Genomic DNA, 13,495 nt, shown 5'->3' with positions numbered 1-13,495 from the left:
TGTGCGAGACAATTAATGTTCGTGAAATTTTTTTCTCCCTAAATTTTACACTTTTTAGGGAAAACAAATTAAATATTTAATTACCAATTGCTTAATACTGGCAGACAATCATCTGACCCATAGGTGGCAGCCATCTCAAGCCAGAGGACGAGAGGACTCTAGCCGCCACGCATATAAAGGATTTATAGTGAAAAACTTTGTTTTTACGGGTTATACTTATTACCCTTCCATCTGCCAACAAAACTGACACCTTTTTTTACAAGGAGTCATGTTTGCATAGACCACAATACCTGCAGTCATAATGCCAAAAGGCGTCATCTGGTCCAACCCATGTGAGACTAGGCTCTAAGGAAAGCTGTCTCGGGTGTGGACCAATCAACTTCAAGGACAGTGCACATTATCAGAGTTTTGTTTTTGTTTGCATTATGACTGCAGGTATTGTGGTCTATGCAAACATGATTCCTTGTTAAAAAAGGTGTCAGTTTTGTTGCCAGATGGAAGGGTAAAAAACCAACTATCATATTTTTTACTGGCAAATGAGGTTCCAATGGTGTAACTGGCACATTTTGTCTACGTGACAAACCTTTGCTATTCCACTGCAGTGAGTAGCCGTAGCAGTGGCAGTTGTTAGACACAGACCAGAGCGATTCCCCGCTGCTCATTTGAGCCACATTGAGGCATTGATGTTCATCCCCTAACGAAGACAAAGGTCCCCCGTATAGCCGTAACAGACTGTTGGGGCAATACCCGTTAGCAAGCAGCACCTCTGTCAGGGTACTTTATGCAAGGCCCGCGGGCCACTGGCGGCCCTGGTGGCCTTCAGTGCGGCCGCTCCCGTGCGGCCCCCGACAACACACACAGAGTGACATCATCATCATCATCGTGCTGCTGTCAAAGCCCCAATGTTCTTTTTCTTTGGGCCTTTCCGTAAAGTCACGTAGATAGAAATAAAAATAAAAATATCACGACGTTTCGATCGCAACGCAAGCAATCGGCCGATGACGATTGCTTGCGTTGCGAAAGACCCAAAGAAAAAGAACATTGGGGATTTGACAGCAGCACGATGATGATGATGATGTCACTCTGTGTGTATTGTCGGGGGCTGCACGGCAGGGGCAGCACTGAAGGCCACCAGGGGCGAAAGCTTTAAATCACGAAAGCTTTAAGTCAAGATTTAAACCCCCAATGGCTTCAAATGTGTGTGGCGGGAATCTCACTCACACTGACGATGCCTTATTGGCGAAAGTGCCCCCCCCCTCTGAAAATTAGCGAAGAAACCACCGCTATACGAAGACCAGCAACGGCACACGTGGGGGTTGGGTGGCCAGCACCACGCCCGGCCGCCTTTGTCTCCCTCGTGGCGATGTTTACTACACACCGCACCAGGCGCTCATTTGAAGCCGAGTCAACCCAGCCGAGGCCCAGGACCAGTTCGAACTCAGGTCACTGTGTTCGTAGCGCGGCGCGCTAACCGCTGCACTCCCGCTCCCTGCTGACAGCGCCGCACAGCCAGAACGTGTAGACAGAGCCGTGTACGTGCGTATGTAGAACTTCTTTCGTGCCATACGTAGCCAAACGTGCTAATCGGAGGGGCGAAAGTCATGCACTAATGTAAACAAACCACTTGGTGATGCTGCGGCAACAACACACACACGTGCACACCATGACGAAGGACCATTGCCCGAAACGTCGATTATCACGTAATTTTTGTTCCATTTAAGGGCCACGCAGTGTTATTGGGTTCATATAGATATTTGGATAGAAATCCTGTCCCCTCGGCTACAGCTCCTTCACACAGATAAACTAATCCACCCCATGCCATGTCCCCAGGGCCGTCTATAGGAGTTGGGTGGGGGGAGGAGTGCGGGTGCGGGGCCCAGGGCAAACCCCACCGTGTGGGCACCCCCCCCCCCCCAAAGTGCGGGGCCCGGGGCAGTCCACCGTACCCCTAGGGGACGGGCCCTGCCTGTCCCCCTTGGCTTAGTTTTAACCGTCGGGGAGCTGTAGACTGACAGGGTGCCACAGCTGCACAGAAACGATCGCCTCCACCCCCAGAGTAGAGTGGGGCTCGTACGTCACCCCCCCCCCCCCCCCGCCGTTTGCGCGTGAGCTCATCTCCGTGTCCTCCCCTCCGCTTTCCTCCCACCTCCTCCCGGTGCGCAGCGTCTCCCCTGGCGGACGCCCTGGGTCGGATGGTGTCCGTGTGCGAGAGCAAATTCCGGAGCCTCCGAGCTCCGACCGTGAGCCTCCAACTCTCGCTGTTCGGCGGAGAGAGGCGAGGCGGGGGCCACGAGCGAGGCGGCGGGTGCGGGTACACGGACGAGGTGGACATGGAGGAGGTGGTGGAGGAGTCCACCCACGTCTTCAGCAGTAGCTCCACCAGCGTGTGAGTCATGTCACGCGCGTAATCGTCGGCGGCGTCGGCGTCAGTCAGCGTCATCGGCAACGCAGCAGAAACAGCAACATCAGAATGATCTTCATCAGCAGTAGCATCATTCTCATCTTTGATAGCAGCAGAAGCATTATCATCATCAGCAGCAGCACCATCGGCAGTGGCAGAAATATCAGCAACAGCACAGAAGCATTACCATCAGCAACATGATCACAATCATTATCATCAGTGCTATCCGCATCAGCAGCATCTATAGCAGGGGTGCGGAACGTCCGGCCCGCGGGCCGTATGAGACCCGCGAAATCATTTGGGTGTGGCCCTGCCAAGGTAACCGCAGGCGGGACTCGAAATTCAATAAATCTAGGAGAAAACCTGGAAAAGCAGTTGCGAGTAGCAGCAACATCATCAATGCGAGCTAACATCACACGCCTCGCCAAAGAGAAGCAGTTCCAGCCCATCGCATTAGGGGTGAGTTAATTAAATGTTTGACCAAATATAATGGGCTAATTTCTAAGTTGATAATTTAATATGGCCTGCGAATGATGTTATACATACCCAAATGGCCCTTGGCAGAAAAAAGGTTCCCCGCCCTTGGCCTACAGCATCATCATCAAAAACTCTCCAGTGTGTGACTGCGGTCAACCAGGACAGACCATGATATAATGACTCACAGCCCGGGTTACAACTCTGAAGGAGGAGAGGAGGCATCATCGGAGCAGCGATACACACCACTCCACTACTCCTGATGCAATTATCTGGCCCATTAACCACGTCAGTGTAAAATTATTGCTGTTGCTCTACATCAACATCAGCCACACGCAGAAGTGCATCAACATTGTCAGCAGCAGCAGCAGCAGCAGCAATGGATGCAGCGTTAAACGCAAGCTACTAAATGGGACCTTTTTGTCTCTGGTGTAGACCAATCAGTTTCAAAGACCATACATTATCAGAGCATGTTTTTGTTTGCATGTTCACCACAAGTACGTATGGTTAATGCAGACATGATACCTTGCAAACGTTTTTGTTTGGTGTTTGAAGATCTTAACACCTCCTGTTTTTATTGCCAGAAAGGGTTCTCTCTCTGTGTGTCCTTGTGATGTCTGTCTGCTTGTATGTCTGTCTATAGTTTTCTAGTTAAATTTTTGTTGCTATTTCTTTTATGCCCGATGATGATTGCTTGTGTTGCAATCGAAACGTCGTAATATGCTATTATTTTATTTATTATTTTATCTTTAGACGTGACTTAACCGAAAGAACCAAAGAATAATTCCTGCAGTCACGAAAGCTCCAAAATTAAGATAGAAAGGGTAAAACCCTGTTCTTATTTTGTTCAAGCTACAAGTCTGGCGGCGAACCTTGGAGAGTGTTGAGAGAGACCCTCGCGATTGGTGGACCGGCTTGATAATTCATTACAAACCTCCCTCTTCTCCCTCCAGGACATCTTACACGCACGCCAAGTTCACGTCCACGCTGCAGGTGCTCATGCCCTCGCCCAAGGTGAGACCCATCGCCTCCGGTTCAGCGTTTAAACGCCCGTCATCAATAAAGCTGAAACACCGTAAATATATCGAAGACCACAGAGCTTGGTAGCGCCGGTGGCTCATCGCCGGCTGCTGCTGCTGCGTTTCCCGCTCTTCTTGTGTGGTTCCTTGGTCGGTTGCGAGCGATGCAATTTGCACAAATGACGATGGCGCTGCCTAATGACGTTACGTTAGCGCATGACAATTAAGGTGGATATTCGATTCACGATTGATTTTTTTAAATCTGGGCCACATTACGACCCGATCGAATTTGTGTCGCTATGCCCTCCACCGCCCGACGTGATGGGTGGTTAATGGGCAAATGGTGATGGTCGGCGACGTTGAGCGGCGGTGATGTCCGGTGACGATGTTGGACGATGGTTGATGAAAGTGATCGTGATGTTGGGTGATGGTTGACGAGCGCTGATGATGATGATGATGGGGGATGAATAATGCTGGCTGATTGATGGTTGATGACGTTGGCCGATTATGATGTTGGATAATAATGGTTGATGGCGATGACGGTGTTGGGTGACGGTTGATGATCGTGATGATGATGGTGATGACGTTGGGTGACGATGGTTGACGATGCTTGGGGTGGTCGACGTTGTTGAACGATGACTGCGACGGTGGTGTTGGACGGCGATGACCGCGATGACCGCAATGACCGCAATCTCCGCAATGACCGCAATGACCGCGATGACCGCAATGACCGCGATGACCGCGATGACCGCAATGACCGCGATGACCGCAATGACCGCGAATGACCGCGATGACCGCAATGACCGCAATGACCGCGATGACCGCAATGACCGCGATGACCGCAATGACCGCGATGACCGCGATGACCGCGATGACCGCGATGACCGCAATGACCGCAATGACCGCAATGACCGCGATGACCGCAATGACCGCAATGACCGCAATGACCGCGATGACCGCAATGACCGCGATGACCGCAATGACCGCGATGACCGCGATGACCACAATGACCGCAATGACCGCAATGACCGCAATGACCGCAATGACCGCGATGACCGCAATGACCGCAATGACCGCGATGGCCGCGATGGACGATGTGACTTTTCTGACCTCAGGTGGAGCCGAGGAGACTACTTGAGAGGTCAGACTCGCAAGAGGGAGGATCGGCGCTCCGCTCGCTCAACAGCGGTGCGTTCCGTGGACACACCGATTAGCGGCGCGTTTGCCGCATTGTCGCAAGAGGTCCACGGTTCGAACCCGGCCGTCGCCCTGGTTAATACACAATGGCCTACTCCAGTGTCCTTCACTGATTTTCAGAGGGGGGCACTTTCGTCGATACGACATCATCAGTGTGAGTGAGGTTGCCGCCACATATTTGAAACCATTGGGGGTTTGACAGCAGCACGACGATGAGGATGATGACGATGGGGGGGGTCTTTGTGTGTTGTCGGCGGGCCGCATGTCAGGGGCCGCGTTAAAGCCGCCAGTGGCCCGCGAGGCCTTGCGGTTAAGGACACTGGCCTACTCCTATCCTAATGACGTTCACGTTGTGTCCATCATAGGATTGCGAAATCTCCACAAACCGATTTAGAGTCAGCAAACATAGAGCCTGCACCACTCCACACACAGGGAGGGATACAAATTTCGAATCTCCTTCTGAAAAGTCTAAAGCTGCCATCCTTGCAAGAGATTGGGATTTCAAAGTTCACAAACCCACTTGCTGTACTGCCAGCCGCTCACGAGTCACGTGCCCCCCCCCCCCCCGTGTCCCCCCAGGCCCCACCCCGGCCGCTCACCTCTCCCGAGCTCACGAGGCCGAACGTCGCTTCGCCCCCTCCCCCCGGATCCCCCGGACCACGCGGATCCCCTCGGACATCCTCACCGGCACCAGCCCCCCTCCGCGGGCGCCGCCCCCCCCGACCTCGCCGCCGACAAGTTCCATCTCCTCCGAGGACGTCGCCGGCAGAGCATCGGCAGCGACGGCTTCGGAAACCCCGCCGCCACGGTCCGACCCCATCGGCGCGGGGAGTCGAATTCGGAGCCTGTCCTTCGGCAGTAGCGGAGGAGTGACGCCGTTCCAGGTCCTCTCCCTGCGCAAGGGTCTCGAGGAGGGCCAGTCACGAGATGCCGGCCAGGCCGGCCTGACCACCGGATACGAGGGACAGTCCTCCTCCTCCTCCTCCTCCGCCACCTCCTCCACCTTCTCCTCGCTGCCCGCCCAGCAGAAGAGCCACACGCGCTTTCGTGGCGATGCGACCGGCACCCACCGGCCGCGGCTCGGAGCCGACGGCACCTTCTCCTTCTCCACCGTCAGCCTGGACCGGCTGCTGGAGGACGACGGCGACGGCGCCGGGGACGCGCGCCGGACGGGGGCGGGGAGCGGCGACCTGATCGCACCGGGCAGAGACCGGTCCATCTCCACCGGCCAACTGGTCTCTCCGAAAAGGGAAGCGCCGGTCCCCCGGGTTGACCGCTCGGCCTCCGGCACCGACCGGACCGCTCCGCGAAGCGACCGGCTCTCGCCGAGCGGCGACCGCTCCGCCGCACAGAACCGTTTCATCCCCACGAGCCACCGCACCGCTCCCGCCGGTGACCGGCCAGTGCCCGCAAGCGACCGGCTCTCACCGGACAGCAACGGGTCGGCGCCAGGCAGTGCCCGAGTCACTCCTGGAAGAGACCGCTTCATCCCGTCCAGCCACAGGAACTCGTCGGCCAGTGACCAGCCAACCGGCCGTGACCGGGCAGTTCCGGCAAGGGACCGCTTTATCCCCACCAGCCAGCGGACTTCCTCAGCCAGTGACCGGCCTGCCTCTGCCACCAGTGACCGGCCAGTTCCCAGTAACGACCGCCTCTCACCGGGCAGCAACCGATCACCGCCGGGCAATGAGCGTCTGACCCCAAACGAAGACCGGTTCATCCCTACCAGCCAGCGGTCCCCTCTGGCCAGAGATCGGCCCGGACCAGTGAGCGATCGGCCCACTCCAGCCAGAGACCTTCCAGTGTCGGTCAGGTAACCAGTCCACTCCAGACAGTGACCGGCCTAAACCGGTGAGTGACCGGTCCCCTCCAGCCAGAGACCTACCAGTGTCGGTCGGTAATCAGTCCACTCCAGCCAGTGACCGGCCTGCACCGGGCAGCGAGCGTCTCGCCACGCTGACCGGTGAGCGGTCCACGCCGGTCAGGAACCAGACGCCGGGGTCGAGGGTCAGGGAGAGTAAACTGAAGGCGCCGGACGCGAGGGCTGATGCCGTGCCGAGCCCGGCCGTCGGTCGCGGCAGCCAGGGCTGGCGGGGCAGAGTGCCGGCGGTGGCTGCCGGCGCGGGAGAGACTGGAGGTGGGGCTCGAGGAGGAGAGGGAAAAGCGATGGAAGGAAGAGGAGGCGGAAAAGGAGGAGCAGGAGCAGAGGGAGGAGGAGATGGAGGAGTTGGACAAGGAGGAGAGGGAGTAAGGGGAGCAGGAGGGGAGGGAGTAGAACGAGGGGGAGGAGAAGAGTCTGGCCAGCAGAGCGCCGGCAGAAACAAGAGGACGAGAAGCTTCGCGGAGGAAGTCCCCGAAGGCAGCGGCGTCGACGCAGCGGGGAGCGCGGGGAGCACGGAGGCCGAGTGGCGCTGCGCAAGCCGCCCGGGCCGGAGGAACCCCGGCGCCCGCCCCCACGAGTTCCCCCGGCCGCGGGGGGCACTCTCCGTCTTCTCGCCAGGGGGGCCTGAGGGGACGCCGGTGGTGGGGATCGAGGGGATAGAAGAGGAGGAGGAGACCGAGAAGCGGGAGGGGATCGACGACGCGACGGCGACGGCGGCGGCGATGCCGCACTCGTTGCCGAGCGCCGTGCGTGCACCGCGCCTGGCGCAGAGGGCGGCGTCGGCGAGGCGAATGGGGACCAGCGAGGTTCCCGCGGGGAGGGGGACCGGTGGGGAGACCCCGCTGGACGCGCGGCAGGGCGGAGGGAACAAACGGCCGGCCGAGGAACCGGTGGGGTCGGGAGTCGCGCTCGGCGATGGACGCGTGGAAAGACCCGGCCCGGAGCTCACGGAGAGCAGGAGCCGCAAGTTTAAACGGGAGTCGTGGCAGCAGTATCGTCATCAGCAGAAAGAGCAGTGGGAGAAAGGGCAGCGGGAGAAAGGGCAGCAGGAGAAAGGGCAGCAGGTGAAAGGGCAGCAGGAGATGGGGCAGCAGGAGAAAGGGAAGCAGGAGAAAGGGCAGCAGGAGATGGGGCAGCAGGAGAAAGGGCAGCAGGTGATAGGGCAGCAGGAGAAAGAGCAGTGGGAGAAAGGGCAGCAGGAGAAAGGGCAGCAGGTGATAGGGCAGCAGGAGAAAGGGCAGCAGGAAAAAGGGCAGCAGGAGAAAGGGCAGCAGGTGATAGGGCAGCAGGAGAAAGGGCAGCAGGAAAAAGGGCAGCAGGAGAAAGGGCAGCAGGTGATAGGGCAGCAGGAAAAAGGGCAGCAGGAGAAATGGCAGCAGGTGATAGGGCAGCAGGAGAAAGGGCAGCAGGAGAAAGGGCATCAGGAGAAAGGGCAGCAGGTGAAAGGGCAGCAGGAGAAAGGGCAGCAGGTGATAGGGCAGCAGGAGAAAGGGCAGCAGGAGAAAGGGCAGCAGGTGAAAGGGCAGGAGGAGAAACAGCAGCAGGCGAAAGGACAGCAGGCAAAAGAGCAGCAGGAGAAAGGACAGCAGGAGATAGGGCAGCATCTTCTGCAGCAGCAGGATCAGACAGGGCAGCAGCAGCAGCAGAAGAAAGAGCAACATCAGGATCAGCAGGAGTCTCTGCAGGAACAGCCACAGCCACAGCACCAACAACAGCAGCGGGAGAAAGAACAGCAAGATCTTCAGCAGTCGCAACAGCAGCAGAAAGAGCAGCAGAAAGAGCAGCAGCAGGATCAGCTGCAGGCACAGCAGAAACAGCAGCAGGATCAGCAGCAGCAGCTGCAGCCGCCGCCGCCCTCCGAGAAAGAACTCACGACGACCCCTGTGACGACAGGGGTCAAGGCCCCAACGAGACGAACCCCCTTCTCAGAGCGCAGCGCCAACACCAACAACTGCTCAGCGCAACAACCTCCTGGGGCTGCAAACAGCAACAACAGCAGCAGCGACAACAACAATAACAACAACAAAAGAGCCCAGGAGAACCTCAACAAAAACAACAACAACGGTAGCGGCGGCGGCGGCAACGGAGGGATCCAGCTGCTGTTCGGAACTCTCGGGAAGGGGTCCAAGCGGGTCGGGGAGGAAGGGGACTGGGCCGAGGGGGTGGCGGCGCCGTGGCGCATCGCCGGGGTGAGGCCCGTGGACCTCACCCGCGGGTCGCGGCCTGCGGCGGGCGGCAAGAGCGTGGAGGCGGTGGTGGACGCGAAGAGGAGCGACGGCAACAACAACAACAACGACAACGACGGCAGCGTCATCGGCAGGCCGACGCGGCTGGCGCTGGCGGCGTACGCGAGCCGCTACCGCCCGCATGTCTACGAGTTCATCGTCGCGTCGCGCCGCGCGCTCGACGGCGAGCGCAAGCGGCGGCTGTCGCTGCTGCGCTGCCAAGGCGGCGGCGGCGCCGGTGGCGGCACGGGAGCCGGCGGCGCCGGCGGCGGCGCCAAGGAGAATTGGCTGAGCGGCGCCGACGAGGCGCGGCGGGCGGGCCCCAGGACGTTCCACGCGTCGCTGCACGTCGGCTCGGCCGGCGCGAGGCCCCGCTCGTGCCCCGAGTGCGGGGACGTCACCCCGAGCCCTCTGCGCGACGCCGACTCGGGCTACTCGTTCCCGCCGCCGGCGGCGGCGCCGTCGTCGCAACCGCAGTCGTTGCCGCTGCCGACGGCGCCGCAACGACAGCCGCCGCCGACGCTGGCTCTGCCCGCCGAGCAGCTGCGCAGGATGCGGCACCTCAGCGCCGACGTCTTCCACCCCGAGGCGAGAGGAGGAGGAGGCGGCGGCGACGGCGGCGGCGACGGCGGCGGGGACGACGAGACGGAGCCCTGCACGGTGCACGTGTTCGACCACACCATGCTGTGGCCCAGGGAGGACCCGGGCGACATCGCGCGGCTCCTCGGGGGAGGCCCGCGGGCCACGCGGGGCCCGGGCAGGCGAAGCGCCGCGAGCCGCGACACGGTCCGTGGTGACGACGACGACGACCACGACGAGGAGATGGTGGAGGTGTTCTCCTGCAGCAGCGCCCTCACCGACACAGACACGACCATGTCCGATGAGTACTACGTGTGCGACGACGGATGCTGGGGAACGCCGGCCCAGCAGCAGCAGCAACAGCAGCAGCAGCAGTCAAAGCAGCAGAAGAAGCTACAATTAAAGCAGGAGAAGAAGCAACAATTAAAGCAGCAGCCAAAGCAGCAGCAGCAGCAGTCAAATCAGCGGCAGCAGTTAAAGCAGCGGCCGAAGCAGCGGCCGAAGCAGCAGCCGCAGCAGCAGCAGCAGAACAAGAAGCAGAAGACCTCGCCCACAGACAGGACCGTGGGGTTGGCGTCTCCCAAGGCATTTCGGGTCGTGAAGGAGACGGAGCTTTAGGCGACGGCCGTGTGCACTTGTCCCTGCTGCAGTAACAAGCGAAAGCAACGATGCCGACGTTTTGTGTTTAGGCGTCGTCGCCGTTCGCGCAAATCGCGGAAACCAGAAGTGGCCGTGGCGGAATCGGTGATGCCGCACGTGAAATCGTGAAAACCGCAGGCAGCTGCCATCAATCGCCCAAGCTCCGTGGTTCTATATTGGGATGTTTGGTCAACTCTGAAATCGATGTCCATCTCTAGCTCTCTATTGCATCTATCTCCACGTCTCTCCAGCCCTGTGCACCGAGTCAGTGAATGTACGTGCTGTATATATGCGTAGCGCGTGTGTTATGTTGTACCTCCGACGAGGTCAGTGTACATGCGTGGGTGTGGTGTACCGGGTGGTGTGGTGAGCGGTGACACAGCACTTAGCGTGCTGCATTATGGACCCAGTAACACGAGTTCGATTCCCGCTCACGGCCAAAACCAGTGACCATTATCTGCACTGGTTCTGGGCTTCCCCTAGATCGACTGGGCCTCAAAATGAGTACCTGGTGCGATGTGTAAGCATGAGCACTGGGAAGACGAAGACGGTCGGGCGTGGTGCTGGCCATGCACCCCCTTTGTGTGCCATGCCGGACTTAATAGGCGCTCACTAACAGCACTTGCCCCAACAGCCTCTCAAAGGCTACGCGGGGGATCTTTGTATGTGCGTCGTTGCATACACATCTGTACGTCTTCTGCACAATGGTATGCTCGTTGCATGCAGGATGATCCATCTATGGACATCCCACTCAAAAGGCAGCGGAGAAATGTTACAGGAAAAAGAAAAAAACATTACATTTTTCGGAGCCTCCGCACGTCTGCCGCCAATCTCAATAAACCTCTTACGGCTTGCGAGGCCTCTCCCCTTCTGCAAGACACAGAGACATCGCTTACACAACATTCAATCTGCTGTGGAGTTGAGTCATCGTTCAAAATCAGTGGGGTATCCATAAATGAATTACCCCGGATGCATTTATCGTATTGTTATGGCTGGTATTGTGCGTGCTATGTATCGCATGTGCTTGTGTGTATGCGAGTCGCACAGAGCAGCGCTTTGTATTGGCATCACCGCTAGCAGCACAGCCATCGCGCGTGTCGAGACTTGATTCTCCAGCAGCAATCATCACAACTGACCCGCTCTGACCTCCAACCACACACACCCACTCATCCGTCCATCCGACCATCAATCCATCCAGTTACCCAGTCAACCATCTACTCAACCACCCACCCAAATACGCACGCGCTCCCTCCACCGTCCATCCAACCACCCACTAAACCATCCACGCAACCACCAACCCAAATACTCATCCACCCACTCAACCCATTTACTCATCCACCCGCTCAACCATCCATCCACTCAACCATCCAACCATCCACTCAACCACCCACCCACTCAACCAGCCATCCACTCACTCAACCACCCAATTTCTCATCCACCCACTCAACCACCCATCGAAATACTCGACCATCCACTCAACCAGCCACCCACTCAACCAGCCACCCACTAACTCACTCAACCACCCACCCACCCAATTACTCATCCACCCACTCAACCGTTCATCGAAACACAGACTCACCCCAACACGCACGGCGTTGATACAAAGCGCATCTCACATTCGCTGAGAAACCACAGACGAGCTGGAAGGCATTCGCAGCAGTCAGGCGGGTGAGCCGGCGCTGCCAACAATTGCCAAAGCTCTGCAGTCCCCTATATATAAAGATGTTTCAGCCTGTTTTTTTTTACAAATAGCGCTTTTTTATTTTTAGCGATGCTAAACGTGAACACTTAACGGAAGCTGCCACGCGCAGTTGAAAAAAAATTGGCAAAGGCCAATGTATATAGTGTACAGCGATGGTGCGATTTCGATTCGCGGCGGTATAGGGTAAGCAACTGGGAAGTTGGGAATCGTTCTCGGTGAGGATGCAGGAGGGCAGGTCACCGAGACGGACATTGGAATTGCACCCGGAGGTCAAATACGAAGTGGGAAAAGAAGACCAAAGACTGGACGACGTAGATGACGGTTGCGACGATACTCTCAGGAGCGCTCGTTGTCAGAAGACGCATCGACGGCGCAAGCAACGGGAATGACCTGAAGCCGCCACGTTCTCAACTGCACGAACAACAATGGCATCTTGGCAAGAGGAAGGAAGCGGTGGCGGCGGTGATGGTCGCGATGGCTTTTTTTTCTCCTTTACTGTTTGGACCCCGCGGGGATGTTTTGTGGGGTTTTGCCAAAGTCCGCCAGGGGTGTGTGTTGTCGTGTACCTTGCACCCCCCCGCCCCCCACGGCTAATTAACCCACACACAGCGCCAGCGAAGAGCTCGTGGGATATCTCGCGCGCACACACACGGGGTTAAATAAAGCACTCAATCATAAAGCCCCAGGGGCTCCGGTGTCTTTTCGTTTTGGATATTCGCCGCTCGTGTTTAGAGGGGGGGGGGTGCGATTTCCCCATCGCCCCCCACACCTCCCCCTGTATGCTAATGAGTCGAGGCAGTGGCCTGCGCGGGTTGCTGTTGCCGTAAATCAACTGCCCCCCCCCCATTTCACCTTGTCCCCTGGGGGTGTCGTGAGCCGTGCGGGGTTTAGCCGACAGAGCCGTGTGGAATTACCGCTCGCGCGAGCGTAATAATCCCCACTGCTGCAAGAGGAGGCGGCGAACACCTGAGCACAGATCCAGTTACAGGCGGCATGGTACAGCTTGTGACAACTGCATGAATAGACACACACACACACTTGGCAAATATCTCCCCCCCACCCCCACCTCTATAGCCTCAAACAGATTGCTGGGGCAAGTGCTGTTAGCGAGCGCCTCTGAAGGCCGGCACGGCACACGATGGGGGTGAGTGCCCAACACCACGCTCGGTCGCCTGTCTCTCGAGTGGCGATGTTTACTCATCATCACACTGGATACTCATTTTAAGCTGAATCGACCTAGGGGAGTCCCAGGACCGGTTCAGATAATCGTCACTCGTGTTGGCTGCGAACAAGATTGGTAGCGCAGCGCGCTAATCGCTACACTACCACTCCCCACACACCTGAACAGACACCAACACTGCTCATCACCACCAAAAA

The 13,495-nt window shown here is 57.9% G+C and overlaps 1 protein-coding gene across 6 annotated transcripts in view; it reads left to right on the top strand.

The window, feature by feature from the left end:
* Positions 1-7,339, top strand: part of LOC133353858 (serine/arginine repetitive matrix protein 1-like) — a 52,204-nt gene extending 44,865 nt beyond the window's left edge. For 5 of the 6 annotated variants that reach the window (XM_061570348.1, XM_061570325.1, XM_061570342.1 and 2 more), the window contains 4 exons: positions 2,164-2,386; positions 3,829-3,889; positions 5,010-5,082; positions 5,671-7,339. In XM_061570348.1, coding sequence (XP_061426332.1) covers positions 2,164-2,386; positions 3,829-3,889; positions 5,010-5,082; positions 5,671-6,908 — 1,595 coding nt within the window. In that variant the 3' untranslated portion in view covers positions 6,909-7,339. Of the gene's footprint in view, positions 1-1,356; positions 1,443-2,163; positions 2,387-3,828; positions 3,890-5,009; positions 5,083-5,670 lie in introns of those variants that run through there. The other variant, XM_061570356.1, reaches the window with a different exon arrangement.
* Positions 7,340-13,495: the final 6,156 nt, after the last annotated feature.

The sequence above is a fragment of the Lethenteron reissneri genome, chromosome 6 (genome assembly GCF_015708825.2).
Source record: "Lethenteron reissneri isolate LAM-NWPU_2019-01 chromosome 6, ASM1570882v1, whole genome shotgun sequence".
In the NCBI taxonomy this organism is placed as follows: domain Eukaryota; kingdom Metazoa; phylum Chordata; class Hyperoartia; order Petromyzontiformes; family Petromyzontidae; genus Lethenteron; species Lethenteron reissneri.
The sequence above is the reverse complement of the archived record's forward strand: the minus strand, read 5'-3'. Positions and strand labels throughout refer to the sequence as shown.